Below are 23,011 nucleotides of genomic sequence, written 5' to 3'. Positions count from 1 at the left end.
AAGTGAATCTTGCTCAACCGGCGAGTAAAATCGGCAGGTGTGCAGCGTTTCCGTTCCATCTGGAATTATTCCACGACGGTTATCCAAAGAATTACAGCGAACGTGATTTTCGGTACGAATCGAAGCCCGCGAGGTTTGCTCTCGGGGCAAACGCTTACGAAAATGCAGCCTAAAGAGAGTAGCGAGCAAATCCCTATGGTCGATGAGCTCACAGGCAGACGGTAGGAACGGAATTTTCGCGAACTCTGCATTTCTGCTTCACCGACCGCAAACGTAACCTTATGCAATAATGGGAAAGGCTTTCGAGTCGGCCAGACCGAGACTCTCATGAATATATGGATGGATGTTCTCGCTGAAGGTGTTTATCAAGCCGTTTTCTAGTTACGCCCTTTCCATTCTCGCCCTTTTTGCAGTCTTCTCCCTTTCCCGTTCCTCGAACATAATTCCCGCTCTCCGTACGTGGCTTGCGAAGGACCGAAAACGAGTTCTCTTGTTTCCCTTTCACCGTCCACTTCGCTTTCTTATTATTCCGATTTCTCGCAAACGGTTCGTTTTCGTCGTTACCAATGCTAACATCTTGCCAATTTCATCCACGCTTTTTCTTAGCTTTCCTAACGATGCTTCTTATGAATATTTTTGACTAATTTCAAAATACTATCAAACCCCATACTCACTCACCGTGTCAAAGACTTTTTGTCGGAGGGTCAAACTTTAAAAAATGGACCAAAACCCCCTTGAAAAATTGTCAAAAGTACCAGAAGGTCTTAGTACCTAGTATCTAATAAGGGTCTAGAGGGTGGAGAGTCCCCAAGAGCGAATTTTTAAATATTTTTCTCTTGGTTCTCCCTGTATTACCATAAATTAATAGATAAGCAAAGTACCTTTCACAAATGTGCCATGGTAATTTAAAAAAATTTCAGAGCATTCTGTTTCACGTTCTTGACTTATTTCGTTACGGAATAATCGTATCGGGATCTCACTTTTGGCGAGGATTCTCGTAACGAAACTGGTCTCCGTTTAAATCGAGACGCATTAATTTTGCAAACACGGTTAAAATATTGGCCAGCACGGTCCGAGTGAGAGTCACGCATAATACCGAAGCGTCTGTGGCATGATTATGAAACTGGTCCCGGTAAAAAGCGTCTGTATACCTGGGAAATAAACGCACGAGTCCCGGTAGCTTCGTTATTCATCGCCGATACAAATACAAAAATTCTGAACATTTTTCATTCGGATTTACCCTACCGGGAACTATAATATCCTCTCGTTGCGTTAATTGGTCCCGTTCGTGTACATTTTTAATTAATTATTTACGCGTTCAAACACGAGCTGCTCAGTTATAATTCATCATCGTTTATCACGAGCAAGCAATCAACCGGACGCTCATAATGATTTAAAAAGTAATTCGTGCGTTTTCGGGTTCGATGATTCGGTAAATAAATGGCGTAATTATATTTCAGGCTTTTTCTTTTAATGATGACATGGAAATTTGCGCTTTTGCCGTAGTAAAAGTGTTTAAGTGATGACACGAGGTAGGTGTTAAAAATGAATTGCTGTTTTATTCAATTTTCACTTTTATTTAATCACATGAGTTTCAATTTTGTTCATTTGGACTCATTTTTTGATACGATCGACTTACTGTCAAATGTTGTTAACTTGTTGAAATATGATGTGAAGAAAACATGTTACATATCATAGAAAGTTTTCTACGTTTAAGTATGTTCAAATGTTTGTCATCGTTTATGTTGTTTGACCATATCCTCTCACTTGCTAGTGACAGTAACACAACTCAACAAACTTCAAATTTGTTTTCATTGAAAACAATTTTTTCTTGTTATACCAAATGTTGTGATAATTAATAGTACCTATATTTATCATTTGTCAAAATGTAAATTTTAAACATTTCCACCAAAATGTATATCTTTCCAATTTCCCCACTGTTAACACCAAATACAGCCTGACAAAATAACCAATATACGAAGTTTAAAATACTCAGAAAGTTTCTACCTGAGAGTTACCGAATCTCGCATAAAAATTAATTTAATCGGAAGGTGAAACCTGTTCAGTGACTTATTTTGTGGAATATTAAAATCTGCGGAAGACATCTGCGTTAGAAAACTTGGAGTTGGCGACAATGTTGTCGCTCACCGTGACGCCTAACAACTTCCTCCGAGTGGGCCTATCTTTTAATTAACCATCGAGCATGATGCCGGGAATCAGTCAATTAAGTACATAACGCGCGCGTGTCCGCGACAGGAGAAAGTTTGCTGGAAGTCGCGTCCCTTTGTGGCCACGGCACGTTTACGGTTTTGCTATATTTCATTACATTGTCGATGAAAAACGACGAAAAATCAACGTTCCGCGATTAATTACACGGAATACAGATATAGAGAGGCACGCCGAGTTCCATTCTCTTCCGAGCAATTTTCACCGACTGTTACGTTGCGTTATCCAAAAACTTTCCTTGTCGCGAAGCATTTTTTTTTTATTATCGCGTAATAAGCAAGTGGAACGTGCCCAGCTGCATTATGCGATCGTTACAACGTTGCCTCGGTGAAAGAAGGAAAGGTACCGGGGATGCGTAATCGGCGATCGATCGATTTTAGCTCGACGTACGGTCATTAACTTCATCTCTTTTACGATACGCATCGATTAAGCTTATTTCCTCGCGTTTGCGTTACATTTATCGAATCTCCTCGATCATGTAAGCCAGTGGCTATTAACCTTTCGAGGGCAAAATTTCCGGAACGAAAAAATTGTAGAAAGTGGAACTCAGCTTTTGTAATTTTAGGACGGTGCGATTTGAAGAACTTTGCACCTTTCAGATTTTTCTGCAACTTCGAGACTCTGGAATTATTAAGCTTTTAGGTTATGTAGGATTACACTTGCAGATGAGGTTATGTAGGATTACATTTGTAGAAACTGCAATTCTTTCCAGTTCTGTTAAAAAATATCTGTGCTTAAAATTAAAAATATCTGTGCTATAACATTTCTAAATTTTATTACAAAACTTCTAACAACCAAGAACGCTAGTGTAAGCACCAGTGTACCGGATGAGAACCGCCGCCGTTTAAACCCCATGCGATTCCTCAAACGCTCCAGAACCTCATTAAATCGATCATACGGAACCAGCTCATCAAAGCATCGAACGAATCAATCTATTTCAAGAAATTTCCTCGATTGAATCAGTAGAAACCGTGTGCGATGACGCAACGCGTGCTCCGGTAACATCGGTACCTCGGAAAGCTGACAATGAAAAGCAAAATCGTGCAAGAACATCCACTTCCTTTTGCGCCAGTCACGAACGCAAAGTTCTTCCTTTCGGTGAGACCCGAAAAACGTAACGGCGATATCCCGCGAGCACATTGCGTAAGACGTCGGGTGTCTTGGTGCGGAATTACGTCCGGAATCGGTTTTACGAGGCACGAATCGAAGCCGTGGCGGATCATGGCTTCCGAGGTGAAAGAAAAAGAAACATCGAAGAAGAAGAGTGGTCACCGGTATATCGTTGCACGGTAAATTGGCAGACTCCTCCTCGTCGGGTGAACGGACAAGAGAACGGTGATTCGATACAGTTTGAATACGGGCAGGGGTATGTTACGCGTGCGGGCAGATCCGGGGAGATCCGGTAGTAATCAACCGGGCGCTCGGTAGCCCGTGGGAAAACGGCTTAACGCCGAACGAACGCCTTTGCACGCCGTGCTAGCACAATCGGTCCGCTTTAATGCTGGTGGACGAGTAGGATTTTCCGGGGAGTGGGCCAGTAGCCACGGCGAAAGTGCCGGTATATATGCCAGTGATTGGCGCGGTGTAGCTTCAGTGTGCACCTCCGACCGATACCATGAGCACTCCACAGGTGAGCTCCCGGTCCTCGCACTTCACACACGACACTCTCGTTCGCGGACCAAGGGACACAACTTACGTAATCCGTCGGAGAAAGTTCCCCTAACGATAGATTACGTTGTCGCGAATCTTACTTTTTATGGGCTATTGTGTCGAAACCTCTCGTTTCTCATTGTTCCTTTACTCGTAAACCGATACTATCGTAACAGGATTTTTCGCCGTAATACACGCACCTTTCACCGTCTACTTTCTCCCGTTATCACACGTTATCGATAGTCATAGATTCGCGCCTGTACAATTAACTCAAACACGTTTTCTACCCGCAGAAGCTTATAATTCTCGCCCTGGTGGCGACTAGTCTGGCCGGCGAGGTTAAGGAGACCAAAAAGGCCACCACGGAGACGAAAGACAAGAGCAAGAGAGGACTCGAACTGAGTTTGGGCAGCTTCGAGAGCTACGGAGGAGGACACGGGCTGAGCTTAGGAGGAGGAGGTGGCTTTGGAGGACACGGACTGAGCTTGGGAGGAGGTTATGGCGGAGGTCTAGGTGGAGGTCTCGGCGGAGGTCTCGGTGGAGGCGGTGGCGGTGGCGGCGATAACAGTCGAATCACTGGAATCACCATCCACCGCGAGAACCAAGTACGCGTACCTCAACCGTACCCGGTCGAGAAAAACATCCCCGTACCAGTCCCGGTCCCAGTTCACGTCCCGGTTGAACGTCCAGTTCCGGTCCACGTACCGAAACCATACCCAGTCCCCGTACAGAAGAACATCCTTGTGCCAGTGGAGAAACAGGTCCCGGTTCCGTACAACGTACCCGTGAAAGTGCCCGTCGAGGTACCCTACCCGGTCAGCGTACCTGTAAAGGTCCCCGTCGCCATTGAGAAGGAGGTGCCCTATCCAGTCAAGGTTCCTGTACTCGTTAAGGAATCCTATCCTGTACTGGTCAGCAGTGGTCACGGTGGTGGCGGCGGCGGCTTCGGTGGCGGATACGGAGGTGGCTACGGTGGCGGATACGGAGGTGGCTTCGAACTTGGAGGTGGTCACGGACTCAGCCTGCACCATTAGATAAGGATGAACCTCGTCGACATGGATCTTCATCCACACTCATATGCTTGTATATAATGATTATATTTTTGTATGGAAAATAAACTTTTAAATTATTAAATGATCATTGTACGCTCGCGTTCTTGTGACGTAGTAAATAAGACTATATTTCTGAAATCGTTGTACGTGTTTAACCTCTGCCTACTTCTGACCATCATCCTGCAATCGCGATCCAAATGGGACGAGTACCAGTCGTTTTGTCCAATTAGGTGAAACATCTAGGAAGAAAACCTGTCCAATTATTCGTACTCGTTCAACTGCTAGACCCCGAGAGACATCGTGTAAACCCGATAGCTCGATTTTAAGCACAGATATTATTAGACGCTTTTCTCTTTGAATACTTGTGTAATTGAATGCTGGAGATGTTTGTGATTCATCGGTGTGCTTGTAGTATGAAAATGAAACGGAGGATGGGAATTAAATTATCATTCCGATCTTCGAAACACCTCTGTCTAAGTTGTTTATGTTTGCGAGGCTCGTTACTCCGTAATAAAGGATTCGAATTTCTCTTGAATGTTTCCACTTGATCCCTTGTATTTCCTAGTAATAAACGTGTTCCACGAACAAGGTAATTAGTCGTTGAACGTTTCTACGAGTTCCGTTGCGCTCTGAGTCTTGAATAGTTATAACCGCCGGCGCAATAACTTCGTTGCTAATTCGACGCATTTGACGATCGAGTATTTAACGTACGCTATCGAATTATCGATCGTAAAATTTCAGTTATGAACGTAACAGATCCGATATTCGGGAAACATTTATTTCAGCAAATCATCACGTTCTATTAAATGCGTATTTACATCTGACCAAGCCGAGTGCTGAGATTAACAATTATCGTATCTGCAAATTTAAGCCGTATTGCGAGATAATGCGCATTAACAGGAAATGTATTTTATCACGTGGAACGAGTGCTACGTACGATCTGATAATTGTTACATAATCGATAGTCCGGTAATCAAGATCGTGCAGAATCCTGTAATTTAACGTGCGCGGATGCAACGTTGAGAGCGTTTACGCTACCCCTAGGGAAAATTGACCAGGAGGGCAGGTGTAGGGAATTGCAAACTTTCTCAAACAAAAATTGTTAGTATTGGTAATAGAGGAATTTTCGAATAGAACCTTTCAAATTTATAAATTAATAATTGAATATTAAAATTTCTAAATTTTCAAGTTCTCAAAATTTTTATGTACTTGAACTCTCATGTTCTTGAACTTCTAAATCCTCCCACATTTCTAAACTTCTACATTCCTAAGTTTGAAAATTTCCTGCTTTGTAATAACCTATGATTTATGTATCGACACGGTCGATCAGAGATAATCGCTAAAATAGATAGTAGAGGAAGTTGAAACGATCCTTGACCGATAGTGAATAGAATTCAATATAGTCGTAATGAAAGTACGAGTTATGTCACATATGAACGGGTGCGTCGCGAATGTGTGACGCTATTAGGTAAGGATTAATTGCCAACAGTTATTTGCACTTTCTAGCGACTGCAACTGACTCAGTTTAAGAGCGTTCAATTTAAAGTCAGAATTAGGCAAGTTTACCCTACGGTTCGTTGGTCGCGATTTCTCGATACACAGACCCTATCTTACGTGAGCAGAGAAACCGTCGAGGGGTCAAGTCGTGACCCAGGTGTTCCGGAAGCAAGGTAAAGGTCAGTCGATTTTTCTTCCGCCAGTTCACCAGAAACCTTCATTCGAACGTTCATACGATTCGCGTGCACCTCGTCATCGATTCCTCGCCGCTCGCTTCTCGGAAACGTTTTTCTCAGTTTCGTCATTCCAGAAATTGCACGCATCGACGCAAAAACGTCGTTACCGATCTGTAATTTGCCTTGTCCGCATGGAACGTTTCGCAAAGTGAAAGTCCCACTTATATCGATCGATCTGTCGTGCAAACGTTTCTTCAAATCGAACTGCACTGACGTGCCATTAAGATTGCAACTTTCATCATTTTTACCCTCACCCTCGAGAGTGTTACGTGTGCCTCTTAACGATCTAACGTTCATTTGTTCAATTATTGTTGATGTTCTGCTTTTGTACACATAAATCACAAAGGATATTGATACATACGAGGCTAAAAAATGACGAATAAAAATGGAGTCATTATCCTAGGGAGCATCTTGCTGTCGTAAAAGAAATATCTCTACGTAACATTTATCAAAAGTTGCATAATTTTGTGTACATGTAATCATGGGATAATATTAATTTAATGAGTAGCGAAAAACAATGACATTCTTTATTATGAAATATATGTAACTCACTGGAAAAAACTTATTGCTATAGAATCTGAAGTAGTCATGAAATTAGAACACGTTCAAGAATCCTTCTTTGCTAACACATGAAGATATTTCTATAAAATTTTATACATCGAATAATCCCTGAAAGTTAGTAAGTAAATTTTAAGTGTAACATAGAAAAGAAGTAATTAAGAAAAATTATATCTTGTACAACATCCCCTTTATTATTCATAAAAATCTCTTGTATCATCCATTTTTTACAATGAATTTTTAAATATTTGCCTCATGATCGACAACCACAGTGCTCTAAACGAAAAAATTAGAAAAATAATTAGCTTAATAATTGTCCATCACAATTTACTAATTGTACACATTGCTTTGATGTTCTCTTAAATCGCAACGGAGGGTTTACAATCTAGTTACCTCGTTTTTAATTAAGATTCCAGAGCGTAATTCGTGTCTGAGCAAAAATCCTACAATATCGAGTGGCCGTAAGATAAAACGAAAATAAAACAAGAACGAAGAGTTATAAAAAAAATATTGCGTCTCTAGCAATTAAAGCCCCGCGTAATTTAAATGTTCACAGCGGCGCAACGAAGATATCATCGTTATTTCATTTTTAAACGAAAATCCCACGATTAGATCGAGCGGAGGATAAAGTAATCTCGTTCCGCTGTGTAGACACGTTAGGAGCAGCCATTATAACAAAATGTCATTCTCCTAGGAAGATTAAAAGGGTTTCGGGTTCCATGGGATTAGACGAAACGGGAGGAAGCAGCGTAGTCGGACTCGAAATGCATCTGGCCTAGGAATCTTGTACAGTTTTGCCAAAGTCAGATTACGGCATCCATTTCCACGTTTATTTCTCTCGCTATGGCGCGGAAAATTGACGACGAGTTGCACAAAGTCCCAGAACAAGAGACCCGAGCACTTACGATCTTTCTCTCGACCCCTTGAAACAATAGCAATTATGTTTATTGTGCACCAAACCTGCTAAGGTTAATGAACCGATTATTGGATACACGGGAATGTGACTGTTTGAATGCATTAATCTTTTATTAATGTACATTTATTATTTATAGTTGCGTGAGAGATTTGTCAGCGAAAATTTGGGGTATAGAAATTTTGGGATATAAGGAATTCGGGGTGTAGAAAATTCGGGACGTAGGGAATTCGGGACGTGAGGAATTCGGGACGTGGGGAATTCGGGACGTGAGGAATTCGGGACGTGGGGAATTCGGGGTGTAGGAAATTCGAGTCATAGGGAATTCGGGACGTGTGGAATTCGGGGCGTGGGGAATTTGGGACGTGTGGAATTCGGGGCGTGGGGAATTCGGGACGTGTGGAACTCGGGGCGTGGGGAATTCGGAACGTGTGGAATTCGGGACGTGTGGAATTCGGGGCGTGGGGAATTCGGGGCGTGGGGAATTCGGAACGTGTGGAATTCGGGACGTGTGGAATTCGGGGCGTGGGGAATTCGGGGCGTGGGGAATTCGGGATGTGTGGAATTCGGAACGTGTGGAATTCGGGGCGTGGGGAATTCGGGGCGTGGGGAATTCGGAACGTGTGGAATTCGGGGCGTGGGGAATTCGGGACGTGTGGAATTCGGGACGTGGGGAATTCGGAACGTGTGGAATTCGGGACGTGTGGAATTCGGGACATGGGGAATTCGGAACGTGTGGAATTCGGGACGTGGGGAATTCGGAACGTGAGGAATTCGGGGTGTAGAAAATTTGATGCGTACGGAATTTGGGACGTGGGAAATTCGGGATATGGGTTATACGGGACATAGGGAATTCGGGGTGAAGAAAATTCGATATCTAGGAAATTTGAGACGTAGCCAATTCCTGATAAAGGTTATTCAAGTCATACAAAATTTTAGACACATATGTACACATAAGTGATCACATATGAACTCCGGTACATATTTCAGACCACTGAAATTTCCAAACTATAAACCTTAAGAACCTCAGAATTTCTCATAAAAATAAACTTCACAATTCCAACCTAAAAAAATTGTTGAATTTAGCAAAATAATTGCAATCGAAATAATGTGAGGTTATGTATCCTCTCATAAGTTTGAGAATCCCTGCCAGTACAACACATATTTCGTTTCTGTTATTGCAGAGGGATTTAATTACCCACATTTATTTCCAAGTTACGAAAATCATGATCATATCAGGATTTCGCTCATTGTTTCGTCCGATTTCCATTTTATTCGTAGCTGATTTAGTACAACTCCGCGCCGCGATTCTTTTCAACCATTTCCGCGTTTCACTCGGTGCCTTACGTGCTCGTAAATCAAGGGCAGAATCCTTGAAAACTTCATCGCTTTTTGTATCGTTTCTTCCCGTTCAAACGTGAGCTATGTTTTGTTACGATTATATTTATCTAAGTCAGCGAACAATGCGGTAACTCGATGTATCTACCTTTCTCCGTAGAAAAAGTGCTTCGAATCGAGTCTCTATTGCTTAACGAAACCATTACGAGAGGTATACCAAAAATTACATGTCGGATAAATTTGACCAATCATTCGATTACGCGGAACTGTAATCATAAAATAGTCTGTCTTTACCAGTGCAATAAAACTAAAATTATCGTGATTGTAGAGTAGCAATCACTTTTTTCGTAGCTGAACAAATTATACCCATCCATCAAAAATTGGGGATCATCGATAGAAAAATTATATCGCAAATAGAAAATGAGTCAGAAGTTTGTATTTTTTAAGACTCGATTCTTATGATGTGTAATGTCTTCATTTTGGATGTAATAGTCTCTTGATGATATGTCTTGCACTGGAGATAATTATGTGGCAGATGTAACTACATGGAATATGGAAGATTTATGGAAGATGTTAGATGTTAGAGTACATGGATGGTTTTAGTAGACATAGAGGTACAATTACATAGAAGACGGAAGATGTGGAAGATATTAGAAGACATAGAATATACAATTAGATTGAAGAGAACATACAAAATATTAGAGATCATAGAAGATATTAAGTAGGTATTAGTAGACATAAAGATACAATTACATAGAAGATGTGGAAGATATTAGAAGACATAGAGTATACAATTAGAGTGAAGAGAATATAAAAAATATTAGAGGTCAAAGAAGATTAGGTATTTGAAGATACTAGAAGACATTAAATGTTACGAGTCAGAGCAGATAATGAATACAGAAGAAAATTGAATACGAACTAACTACAATCATAATATACTCGAATATCCAGCAAGTTTTGGCGGAACAACGTGACCTTGCCTCTCAGAGAAGAAGCTTCTTTGGTAAGTCCAAAACTACGTTGGATACTCTGGAATTAGCAAAGTTCCATCGAACGCCTCGACACTCTAGGCACTTGAACAGTTAAGTCGGTTTAGAAGTCACTTTCGAAGGGCGCAGTTACTGTCCTTGTTTCTCTTCTCTACCACTATTTGTCAAGTTTGAATTTTAGGGGTTTATTATAAATTCTTAAACTCGAATTTCGGATGTAGATTTCTTACTTCCAAAAGGATTCCATAAATTTCCTGATCCTCTAATCTTAAATTTCTTAATTTTTCTAACACCCTTCTGGATATTCAAAATCTCGAATTTTCAATTTTCCGAATCCCCTTTTAGGTTGACTAAATTTGTGATGCAGAAACTCTCTAATAGCAAATTTCGGATGTTCCAAATTTTGTAATTCCTTGATCTAAAATTTCTCAATTTCGCAAACCCCAGAGATCCAAAATATCCTCCCTTAATCTTGAATTTTCCAATTTTCTGAACCCCCAAATTTCAGATTAACCAAATTTGGTATCTCGAAGTTCTCTAACACCAAACTTCGATTCTTCCAAATTTCATAATCGCCTAATCTCGAATTCCCCAACCCCTAAATATCAAAAAACTTAAATTTGCTTCTTCAAACTTTCTAACCAAAAATTCCGTAATCCTCAAAAAATTAGTATATCACAAAGAATTTGCATTGATCCCGAGGCAGGTCAAAGTCATCCGCAGATGGCCTAAATTCCCATGAAACTATCGATCCCACAGGGCAGTGTCTGGAGATATCAGCATCCGGTGCAGCACAGCTGTAGCCCTCGGCCGTGGTGAAATCGGGCCGATCGGAGACATAACACGTCCGCTAACAACGGGCCACGGTGCGAACCAGGCTTAATATATGATTTACGTTCGCGTTAAACCTCAAGCTCATAGATCCTAGATACACGGACAGCAAACGGAACCGGATAGGTACAAGCGTGGATGGAGAACCGGCGCTCCCTTCGTCTATCGCTATCGCAGCCATCCGTGCCGCTATGAAAACTATTTCCGGAGAAATTGCGTAGCTTCCGGCGGCCTGAGCTAATCTTTTATTGCTCCCTGTGCTGAAGTTACGAGCATACCGGCGAAAGGAAGGAGATCGAGGCGACAGCTTGCCACAAATCTGCCGAAGGACTTTTGAGAGAAGTAAATTTCAAATGTAAAAGTTTTGCGGAAGGAGTATTGCTGAGTAATACTCTTTCCATAATTATGGTACATAAAGTAATTATGGCGGTTTCGGATTGGTTCATAGGTGGTTGTAGAGGAAAGGTGAGAATTTGGATATTTGAGAGATTTAGGGTTTGGTAGTGGAGAAATTTTTAACTCTTTGCACTCTAAGGTATTTTTGCTGATGTCATCATAAAATTTTCCAAGTGAAAAATTTCACAAATTCTTTTGATTAGCTATTATTAGCCAATGTTGCCCATATCACTATGGACTTCATAGTCATCATATACATATTATCGCATACATGTAGATCTACTTGAAGTACCTCATTTCAAACCATATTAAATCACCTTTCCATGGCAAAAAGTTAAGAGACCATCCTTGCAAAATTTCTTAACCCCAAAAATATCGACATAAAGCGATAAATACTTTACCCAAGTGACAGGATTTTCGGAGAAATTCGAGGCAGGAGAAATAAAGGGAACTGGTTGATCAAATAGGAGCTTAGCTTCAATCAGTCAGCAGCTGAAGGCCGTCCGCTATAGATGCTAACTCAGCCTTTGCACATGTATTATTCCAAACCACCTGAAAGCTTTTCGTTGTACAAAAGCGTGCGCAAAAATCTCAAAAGCTTTCGTGCAAATCGTAAGTCATTGGCCTGGCTGCAAGCTCATCGATCGCTTCGAGAGTGTCAGACGTTTACCCAGCCACGTTGCGAAAAATTAAAAATTCGACCGAGATCGATCGGATAATCGGGGCCGGCATTGCGCAATCGAAACCGTATCTTCTTAACGATGACGAAACAGAGTCCATTCTTTTTTCTCCGCGCCGCAAAACAAACGAACGTGAAAGGGCACTTTCTCGAAAGGAAATCAAACTGGTACCGGTGTCTTGCGACGAACACGACCGATCGTATTACGTGAATTCTGATTAATCCTTTTTTATTCCGTGAGGCAACAATGACGAAAAAAAATGTGCAATTTATGGCAGAGAATGTAGTGAAAGGGAAACAAAATTGAGGAAACCGCGAAGTTTAAACCGAAGGCTTCGAGATAAAAAACAAGTGGAGAACGGATGAGAAAAGGAGCAGAGGGAATTATTAGTTAAATTGGAAGAGAATTAAATTTCCGGGCTCTCGAATGAATAAAACATCTCGACTAATTTTTCTTACGAATCGATGTGCAGATATGGAGTTACATCTTAACCTAGTTTTGCTTAATTCGGAAATAGTTCCTGGCTGTTACGGAAGTAGCGATGTCAACCCTCGAGTTGGCGCGTGACTCAAAGTATAAGAAGCTATTCCCACTTCAAGGTTCATACACTTCGAATTTCGGGAAATAGGGATCGTAATGACAATAACAACAGTCGGTCGCAAGTAGCACTATTACACTCTCGAGACATTTGTCACTTTGGTGACAGTCAAGTCAATTTGTGTGCGACTAGTCGAATCAACATACCGTCGAAAATACTTGTGTGTTGTCCATTTTTCTATATCGGTCCAGTACGACTCCAGTAACCAATTGCAGCTGTCTTTTAAATACCTGGGTTAAGCGCCAACTCGTGGGTTGACATCGGTACATTTCAAGTACACGAATATCTGCATAGCGCAGATGTGCAGCCGATCGGATAAAATGAAACAGAGATGTCGGAAGTAACAGATAGAGTGAAGCATAAGCCTGTAATTATGTGAAGTCGACGTAAGTTCAATTTGCGGGAATAATTAGTAGAAAGTCGTTCCCATTCACTGCACAGTTACATCGCAAGAATGTGTACAATGCCAGGATCTCATTGATGCTGAGATCATGATACCGAGATGAAACAGAGATCGGCGATTATTTTACACGGTATGCACCTTGAAACTGCAATGCAAATGGAAGTGTGACATTAACCTTTAATGCTGGCAGTCAGGGTCGAATTAAGATATTTACGGACTGTGAGGAAGACGAATATTTTTGGGGGTTTTAGAGAAATTTTGGAGGATGGTGATTTGGGGATTTGGGTGTTTAGGGATGAGGATATGGGGAATTTGGGGATTTGGATGTTGAGGATTTTGGGATTTGGGAATTTGGGAATTTGAGATTTGGAGTTTGGGAGTTTGGGAGTTTGGGAGTTTGGGATTTGAAGAATTTGGGATTGGGGGAATTTGGAATTGGGGGAATTTGGAATTGGGGGAATTTGGAATTGGGGAATTTGGGATTTGGGGAATTTGGAATTGGGGGAATTTGGGATTTGGGGAATTTGGGATTTGGGGAACTCGGAATTGGGGGAATTTGGAATTGGGGAAATTTGGAATTGGGAAAATTTGGAATTGGGGAAATTTGAGATTTGGGAAATTTGGGATATGGGGAATTTGGGATCTGGGAAATTTGGGATTTGGGAAATTTGGGATTTGGAGAATTTGGGATTTGGAGAACTTGGGATTTGGGGAATTTGGAATTGGGCGAATGTGGAATTGGGGATATTTGGAATTGGGGAAATTTGAGATTTGGGGAATTTGGGATTTGACAAATTTGGAATTTGGGGAATTTGGGATTTGGGGAACTCGGAATTGGGGGAATTTGAAATTGGGGGAATTTGGAATTGGGGGAATTTGGAATTGGGAAAATTTGGAATTGGGGAAATTTGAGATTTGGGAAATTTGGGATATGGGAAATTTGCCATAATTTCATCTTAAACTCCCAGCGCTCCAATTACCGTATTACATTAAACGACATCAGACTCCGCAGTAAAGTCCGTGCATCAGTTTATTCCGTAAGCATCCGTATTCGAAATAATTTCGTTTGCAGGTTTAAATAAAATTTGCCCGTTTCGTAGACACCGGGGAGGTCAGCTGAAAGGTATGTTATACTTTAAAGCAAAGTATACAGTTGCAGCAGTATTAGCGGCTAACAGGATTCCGTGGTAACACAAGGACATTTGTATCCCAGATATTGTTTCGGTAGTTGGAAATAAAGCCCACGATTTGTGAGAAACCACTCTGCCTTTAGCGTTCGTAATGGAGGACACAGGTAATTTGTCCGCGAATGTAATTAGCGCTGTTAGGAACATTAATAACACACCCGTGATTCCGAGTCACTAATTAAAAGATTTATGCGATAATGCAACGGCTCGCTAAGAGCCATCCAACTTGCGAAATAGTTTTCCAAATGCGATTCGCTTATTATGCGCGGTTAATGCTCGTCGCGAACAAAGGGTCGGGTTATGATTTTAAACAAAAGAGAATAGGTCTTGATAAAAGAATGGCGAAGTCTTTAAAAGCACTCGGACCATCATTATAACCACTCTTTTGTTTTTCTCATTTTATCGTTTCGTGTCTCTGGACATTACTGTTGCAATAATTGTAACAAATGGGGGCGGAATATATCATCGTTTTACTCTGTCTTCCTGTTTTTCAACGTGAAAAATCAAGTCTCGCATTCTGAGTCAGTATACTTGACTTAGCAAATTAAACTTCTTTAAATTGTATTTGTCATTGATTTTGTTTTAACTGAGGATGTTAACCTTATCAGATGTACTGTTTCTTAATTTCTTTGATTTAAGAAAATTTATATTTGAGAAAAGGAAAAAGAGGTTTGTTCAAAGTACCATCCTATACATTTTTCACGTTCGATCAAATTACGTCCTGCCACAAAAATTACTCACATTTTAAGAAACTGGTCATTCAGCTCAGAAATTAAAAATGATCAGTGCACCTGATATATTATTTTAAATAACAATTACAGTAAAGTGTTTTAAATAACAATTAGAACAGTAGAAATTATATTAGAATTATATTGTACATATTCTATTTACGAATTTAATTTTATGTGAGGTTATGTCATCAACCCTAGTCAAGTTGTACAATATTGGAAATTACATTAAAATTATGGTATACAATTCCTATTTACGAATTGAATTTTATGTGAGGTTATGTCACCACCCCTGATCAAGTTGTATAGTGATAGAAATTACATTGGGATTTTGCTATATAATTCCTATTTATGAATTTAATTTTATGTGAGGTTATGTCACCAATCTTGATCAAGTTGTACAATGATAGAAATTACATTAGAGTTATGCTGTACAGTTCTTATTTAAGAATTTAATTTTATGTGAGGTTATGTCACCACCCCTGATCAAGTTGTATAGTGATAGAAATTACATTGGGATTTTGCTATACAATTCCTATTTATGAATTTAATTTTATGTGAGGTAATGTCACCAACCTTGATCAAGTTGTATGTCAAACTGTTTCAAACTTTTGTTATATTAAAAACGCTATTATAACATTGTTCACGTACATCAATTTGCCAACTGTTGACATACATTAATTTTTCATATAAATTAAGTTTATGTACTTTAAACTCATTTGAATGACTCCGATTCAGCATCATAAATATGAAGTCATACATTTTCCTAATTGCGGTTATTGTTCTACCGTAACGATAATTCATAACCACTTGATTGACTACAACCTCGATAGCTTTCACGTAAATCCACTGAAACTAACCATACATTTGCGGTTAATTTCAAGGAACTACGATGACCTGTTCATGACTACACTTGCGTCACCGAGCATTTAAACCAAATCACTTTTTCTTTGTTAATCTTTTTACTAGCATTTCGTCATCGACATGAATGGAAGCTCCGGTTCTGTTATCTACAGAACAAATCAATTTAAGCGTTACGATTTTTTGGTTTCGATCGTGTGTTCTGTTTCATTGATTTCGTATATTTAAACGGAGTTATGAAACTGTTTTGACTAATCGCAACCTTTCATTATTGTTTAACTAATTGCTTTTAGTAATTGCGAGATAAATCGGGCTCATTAACTTATGGGGAATGGAATGAGTTTTGAGATTGATTTATAAGTTATAGTGGTAAAAAATTTGTAATTAATGGTTGCAATTTTGAACGCCGTGAATTTATGAAACAATCTGGGAACGTTATTGAAGTTTTATAGGTTGATACAATTTTAAGAAGTATTTTTCGGTTACAGTTGGTTGTAATTCATTACTTTTCATTCTAAATAACTTTTAAATTCAAAGTTAAAAAATTGTGATTGTAAAGGTTTTGAAATTTGCAAATTTGGAAAAATGAAAATCCTGAAGTAGTAGAGATTTCAAGGTACGAAAACTTCAAGAAATTGAAAATTCTAAAAGTATCAGAATCCCAAAATACTGGAACCTTAACGTCCTAAAATCCTAAAATTCCAGTGACTCCAAAATGCAAAAAATTTCAAAGTATCAGTATTCTAAAATTTCAAAATTTCAAAGTTCCAGAATCCTAAACCTCCAGTGACTCCAAAATACCAAAATTTAAAAATTAAAATATTGTACAGTATCACAATCCTAAAACCCCAAAATCTCAAACTCCAAAGTTCCAATAATTCTAAAATACCAAATTTAAAAAATCCCAAAACCCCAAAGTATTAAAACTAAAAAATCTCAAAACCCCAAAATACCAAAATTAAAAAATCCTAAAATCCCAAAGTACTAAAATTAAAAAGTCCCAAAATCTCAAAACTCCAAAACCCCAGAGTTCCAATTATTCCCCCAAAAATATAAAAACTGCAAAGCTCCAAATTATCAAAATCCCAAAGCCAACTCTCAAAACCCTAAATCCTCCAGTTAAAAATTTCCAAATTCCCCAAACTCTCCTTTCCAAAAACAACCCAAATTATCTTCAAATATTACACACAGAAATTCTCGAAACACCCCGATTGAAATAAATCTTTCGAAGGTCCAAACTGTTGCAGCAATGATTGATTCGTAAAATGGAATGCAATGAATTTTAATAGCACGCTAAAGAATTCACCGGACGAAACGGAAGGTTTCAAGAAGTATTTTATTTTATATTGATATGGTAAATATTTCGTATCGCCATTCTTTATGCAATTCGGTTAACTGTCGGTACGTGGAAGAGAAATCGATTTCTGTGGTTGTACACGTAAGCCACGATGAATAACACATGTAGTACAATAATAGACGTTCAAATTTTTACCGTAGGCGATACGGAACGTTAATCAAAATTTGCAGGAAAAATGGGGTATAAATCGACAGTTCTTACCGTAGAATCTTTTATTCGTAACCTCGATATCTCCTCAAAGTGGAAGAAAATATTCACGAAATATTCTTGCCAAATGCAATTTTCGTAGGAATTGTTGGCATCGATTCTCTGTCGCGAGTATTATCGAAAACGTTTCGAGTCCGATGGTACGGTTGGATCGATCGTTTCGACCCCGCGAACAATTGGGTCGCTTCAATTATCCAAACCGAGTTTTCGCCATATGCACCATTCGAAAGTGTCGGATTATTACGAAAATCCCATTGGTAGGGACGCGTTCGCCACAAAAGCGTAAATAGGACCGTTGGCATGGTCTGGAAATCCAGGATTCTCTGGCGGTCGAATCGTAATTAGTTAATTGCGTTCGAGATAACGATACATCTTTGGCGTAGGCGGAGCACAATTATACGGGGTTAATTAGCCAACGTTTCCACCTAATCGCATCTTTCTTCTTCGACGAATTACTTTCTACTTTACTGCTATCCACTTTCTATTTAATTATTTCCAACTTTGTATCCAATGTTATACTTTCCTGGATCGAATTTTTTCTTCTGGCATCCAATTGTTTTTTTTATATAGAATTTTCTTGTATCAAATTTTATCTTGTATCGAATTTTATGTCTACTTGTACTGTATTTTGTCCTCTTTTTGTACCAAATGTTATTTTAACAATTGTTAAAATTTATTATATCAAATTTTATATTTTTCTAGCGAATTTCGTATTCTCCTTCCAAGCACCACTTATTGTTATGCAAAAATTTCTGAGATTAATCATTGAATAAATTAGACAAAATTTTTGCTAATTCATGATATTATCTAGAGTTATGATTTTACACCAAATTCATTTTCATTGAAATTTTCTAAATTTCACCTTACTTTTTCAGATATTAATTTTTTCACAAGTTTTTCATTTCCATGAAATTTTCTGAATTTGCCACCGTTGATAAACACCTAATTTTTCAAACTTGTAAAACTGAATTTTAATTCTCGTATCTGTCTCAAATATACAAAGCAATGGAACAATTAACGTAAGTTTAGTAAGAATTAAGGTACACTTTAGTAAGAAAACAGTTGGGCGTCGCAAGGGAATGGAGAGAAATGCGAACAAGTTAATTAAAACTCGAGGTGTTTAATCAGTCATTTGAAATATTTATCACGGCCTTTGGGAATTTTACGAACGGCTAATAATTAGGTAACAACAGTCTTTTATTTATCTTCAACTTAAAACTTACAGGGCGTTTCAAATATTTAAACGCTGGAACAAGGTTCTGTAAGAGGTGCCATTTTGTAAATGCGGCCATTTTGTTGACAGCAGAACTATCGTATAGTTCATATGTCATTGATATATCATTTTACGTCTCATTTACATTAAATAATTTGAAGTTTTTATTGAAATGTATAATAAGTTTTATATATTTGATTTTTATAAAAATAAAATATTGTTAAATGTACTATGCTGTTATATATGCAGCCATAAATACATATACACTTATAGAAAGAAATAGTTACATATATAATTTGTTATTTATGTTCCTTTATATAATTATTTCAGTACTTCATTTTCAATTTAAGAACATATATTTGCAATGTTAACATTAATGATGGTTATCATTTATTAAATCATTAATTTGTTGTTAAATTTGCTTTTAGATGTTAAATATTAAATGGTATTCCTGTCATAATCATAATTCTAGATTTCTTAAACATTTCGTATTGAAGTAAACATTTACATTTCCAACAGAAAAATTCATGTCGAATTCTAACACGAAAGAAAAGTTGCACCATTCTCAGTATTTCATGTCGTACGAAAGGCATCAAAATCGTCGAATGATACCCGTAAGCGAACAAAAGGGAAGGTTATAAGGTACGGCACTGTTATCGGATCGTGGCTAGACTTTCTTACGGTCAGACTTTCTTCGCGGATAAATTCCTTGGCTTAACATTCTTTACGAATGCCGTGCCATGGAGTTTGATTCTTGGTTGTTCACTTGCTCGGAAGGGGGTCCACCTATAAGTCACACATAGCACACGTAACACGGTGGTGTGTGACGAGTCACTATACTCGATCGCGTGTAGGACGTTGTCGATAGGGGAAAGTTATTTGGCTCGATCCTCAAGAGCTCGTACAACTTCCGCAAGAATTCTTGCTTTATCGTAGAACAAGTAGTTGAGAATCTCGGGGGGATGGACTTTACGACGACAATTTGGAGATTACCTGGTTTTTTGCCCTAAGCTGTGATCCCCTACTGTTCACATTGCAGTTACCCTCACGTTTCTTCTTATTTTAAAGCCTTTATGGTTACATGCTATTGCTGTATTATTTATTGTGTTATACTTCGTATTACGCCGTTATTATTACTGTATTTTATAGTGTATGTCATTTTTATTACTGTGTTATATATTATGTTATACTGTACGTTATTATTACTATGTTATATAGTATATTATACTATATATCACATCATTATGACTACATCATAGACTGTACTATATATTACATTATTATTATTTGTTTCATATAAATATTGAGTAATGACATCTGGTAAACATGTTAAATATGAAAATTATGAATAATAAAAATAGTGGCCATCATGCGAACATCTCAAAATTAGCAATCTTCAAGTTGCAATTAGTAAATGAATTAAATAAGAACGGATTTTTATTTGTGAAGAAGTGTAGTATAGTTTGCCATCTTGGATTGAAATCCTCCATTTTATATTAAGCGGCAGACTTGAAACTCTACGCAGAAGGTTATGTTATACTAAACATTGCATTACTATATTATGCAATGCATTACATTATTATTATTACTGTATTAAATACTATAAATACTTATTTCACCTAGCGAACATTTACAATACTCATCCACTAAACACTTTGTAGTTAAAAATAACTACAAAGAACATTCACCTAACTCGAAGCTACTGAATGTCCAAATTGACTCTACAAAGAAAATAATAAATGTAATAAAAATATGATATAACTCCACGTTGAATTTTGATCGAAACTCTCCATTTATTACTAAGGGATTTGAAGCTCCCTACGGAGGTTACGATAAGTTTACAGCCCTTAACATTTGATATCACTTGATTTAATTCTCAATAGGTTTACGAGGCCACGATCTTCTATGAGTCTTACAAGTTTAAGAACACTCGAACTTGTGCTCCCGACGAAGGCCACAATTCCACGAGTGTATTGTACTCCAAGGATATTCCTTGCTCTGTGTTGAGTCCACCAGTTCGTATCTGGTCGCCTGTATCGGGTGTTTGCTTTGGTGTTTTCAGTAAATTGTAGAAGTTGTTTGCAATAGATTCCACAAATACGCAGTAGTATGTACTTACTTGCTTCTGTGCTTCTTCAATCGTGGTCGCGTTCTTTATCCTGATTCCTTTGTATCTAAACTTTGGAAGAACTCTGTACGCAACCATAACTTCGAAATTACGTGTATTTATGGTACCAGTATGTACATATACTGGATTCAGATATTCTTGATAATTCTATTTCTTCTGGGCTGCTGGATATTTGTATGCATGTTTCATTTTTTATTTTTAGGTTTGGTTAGTTGATAGTACTTTTAGGTTAGTTTAAAATCTCGTTATGTTAGGTTAGTTGATAGTACTGTTAGGTTAGTTTAAAATCTTATTAGGTTAGGTTAGTTGATAGTACTTTTAGTTTAGTTTAAAATCTTGTTAGGTTAGGTTAAAACCTTATGAAGTCTAAATTTTTTAGAATTATTCTTATTTAATCGCTATCGTTTTAAAGCAAGAGGTAATTACAAAGAAAACGTCATTTTTTGGAATTAAGAAAAAAAGTCGTCCACGAAGAAGTTATTTTAAATTGTCAATTTTTAGTACCAGATTTCAAGATATATAAAATACATTAACAACCTAAATTTACTAGAGGTTACATTTTGAGATAGTTATTTGAATGTAATTCTAAAGTAAATTTAACCCAAGAAATCTCGTTTTCTAATCTTCACAAGCGATTAAAATTGAATGCAATCGACAAAGTTAAGAACACCTTGTGGAAACACTTTATTCAAAGCCCGTACACCTAATTTTCTGCCCCAACGAAACAAAGGAACTGTTCAAACCATAATGTATTTAAAATAGTAATCTACGAAACCTTTCATCCTTTCCGCCATTTCTTTGATTCCCGTTTGCTATCAAAAGTTCTTCCAAAAACGAACATTGCAATAAAAAGAACAATGCATATTTTAAACAAAGATCCACATTACAAACAAAAGAATTATTTATATTCTTCAGATCTTTTATCCTTTCAAAATTGAAACAATTTGAATACTCTTCACGGTTAAAGAGGAAAGCTTATTCAATTTTTTTTTTAATCAAGGGTTATTTATTACGGAGACTTCATAAAAGCGTCATCCTGCATTCTTCGCTGACTTAAGTGGAGTTAATTTACATTGGACTATATTGCGGAAATTGACTGCATAATGAAGGGATTATTTCTTTAGCGCACTTCATATTCCATCTACGTGACGTCATAACCGTAAAAAAACAATTCGCTAAATAGATATCGTTTTGTAGCGGACAGGATTTCTTAGAACCTGGGAATTACGTTACAATTTACTGTTCAATCTAAAATATTGGTTTTCAGGCTAGCCAATCTCTGGTTACTCTATTAAAGGTCGTAACGCGGGGTGACAAGGTAAAATGTGCCTCCAGCTTCTCAAACAGCGAAACAATATTACGTGTTGATACGTTTAGATGGCATCCCTCGGCCATTCAGTAAAAGGCTATTAAATAATACCGTCAGGGTAACGAGCTCTTCTCGTGAAATTCAATCACGAAACGTTCGAAGAGTATCCACTCGATCGATTTGAGCCGATGGCTTGCTGACAGCGTCGTTTTTGCACCCTGAATGGACCGTCATAAATCTTCACCTGTAATCAATAAATTGGTCGTTAACAAAGTAACACCGTATAACTCTGCACTTTTCACAATTTTTTTATATTTTTGCATGTCGGATTCGCGGAGTTTCTATGCTTGGGTGAATAGTTATTTTAGAATTTTTGTGGATGGTTAGATCCCAACGTGGGTTTCGGGGCTTTGAGGATTAGAACATTTTTTATTTTTTTAATTTGAGACTTTTTAAGGATGCAATTTTAGGATTATTTTACTTTGAGGTGTTTGTAAGTTTTCTATTTTTGAAATTTTGTAACTGAGACTCATGAATTTTGAGACTTTAGTATTGACATTCTGGAATTTAGAAATTTGATATTCACAAAGTTGCAATTTCCAGATGTTTGAATTTTTACGCACTGAAATTTGTAAAATTCCTAAAAATTCAATG

At 38.1% G+C, this 23,011-nt stretch overlaps 2 protein-coding genes and 1 long non-coding RNA gene across 3 annotated transcripts in view; 2 read left to right on the top strand and 1 right to left on the bottom strand.

The window, feature by feature from the left end:
* Positions 1 to 23,011, top strand: part of LOC100877900 (uncharacterized) — a 487,744-nt gene that overhangs the window by 16,818 nt on the left and 447,915 nt on the right. The window lies entirely within an intron of this gene.
* Positions 3,701 to 5,066, top strand: LOC100878588 (uncharacterized). The gene is made up of 2 exons (XM_003701475.3): positions 3,701 to 3,856; positions 4,170 to 5,066. Exons 1-2 carry the CDS (start codon positions 3,842 to 3,844, stop codon positions 4,908 to 4,910), a joined length of 756 nt encoding a protein of 251 aa, XP_003701523.1. The 5' UTR covers positions 3,701 to 3,841; the 3' UTR covers positions 4,911 to 5,066.
* Positions 22,054 to 23,011, bottom strand: part of LOC143265542 (uncharacterized) — an 89,275-nt gene continuing 88,317 nt past the window's right edge. The window contains exon 3 of the long non-coding RNA XR_013040166.1: positions 22,054 to 22,601. This is a non-coding gene — a long non-coding RNA (uncharacterized LOC143265542). The remainder of the gene's footprint in view (positions 22,602 to 23,011) is intronic.

The sequence above is a fragment of the Megachile rotundata genome, chromosome 12 (assembly GCF_050947335.1).
Source record: "Megachile rotundata isolate GNS110a chromosome 12, iyMegRotu1, whole genome shotgun sequence".
NCBI classification, from domain to species: Eukaryota; Metazoa; Arthropoda; class Insecta; order Hymenoptera; family Megachilidae; genus Megachile; species Megachile rotundata.
The sequence above is the reverse complement of the archived record's forward strand: the minus strand, read 5'-3'. Positions and strand labels throughout refer to the sequence as shown.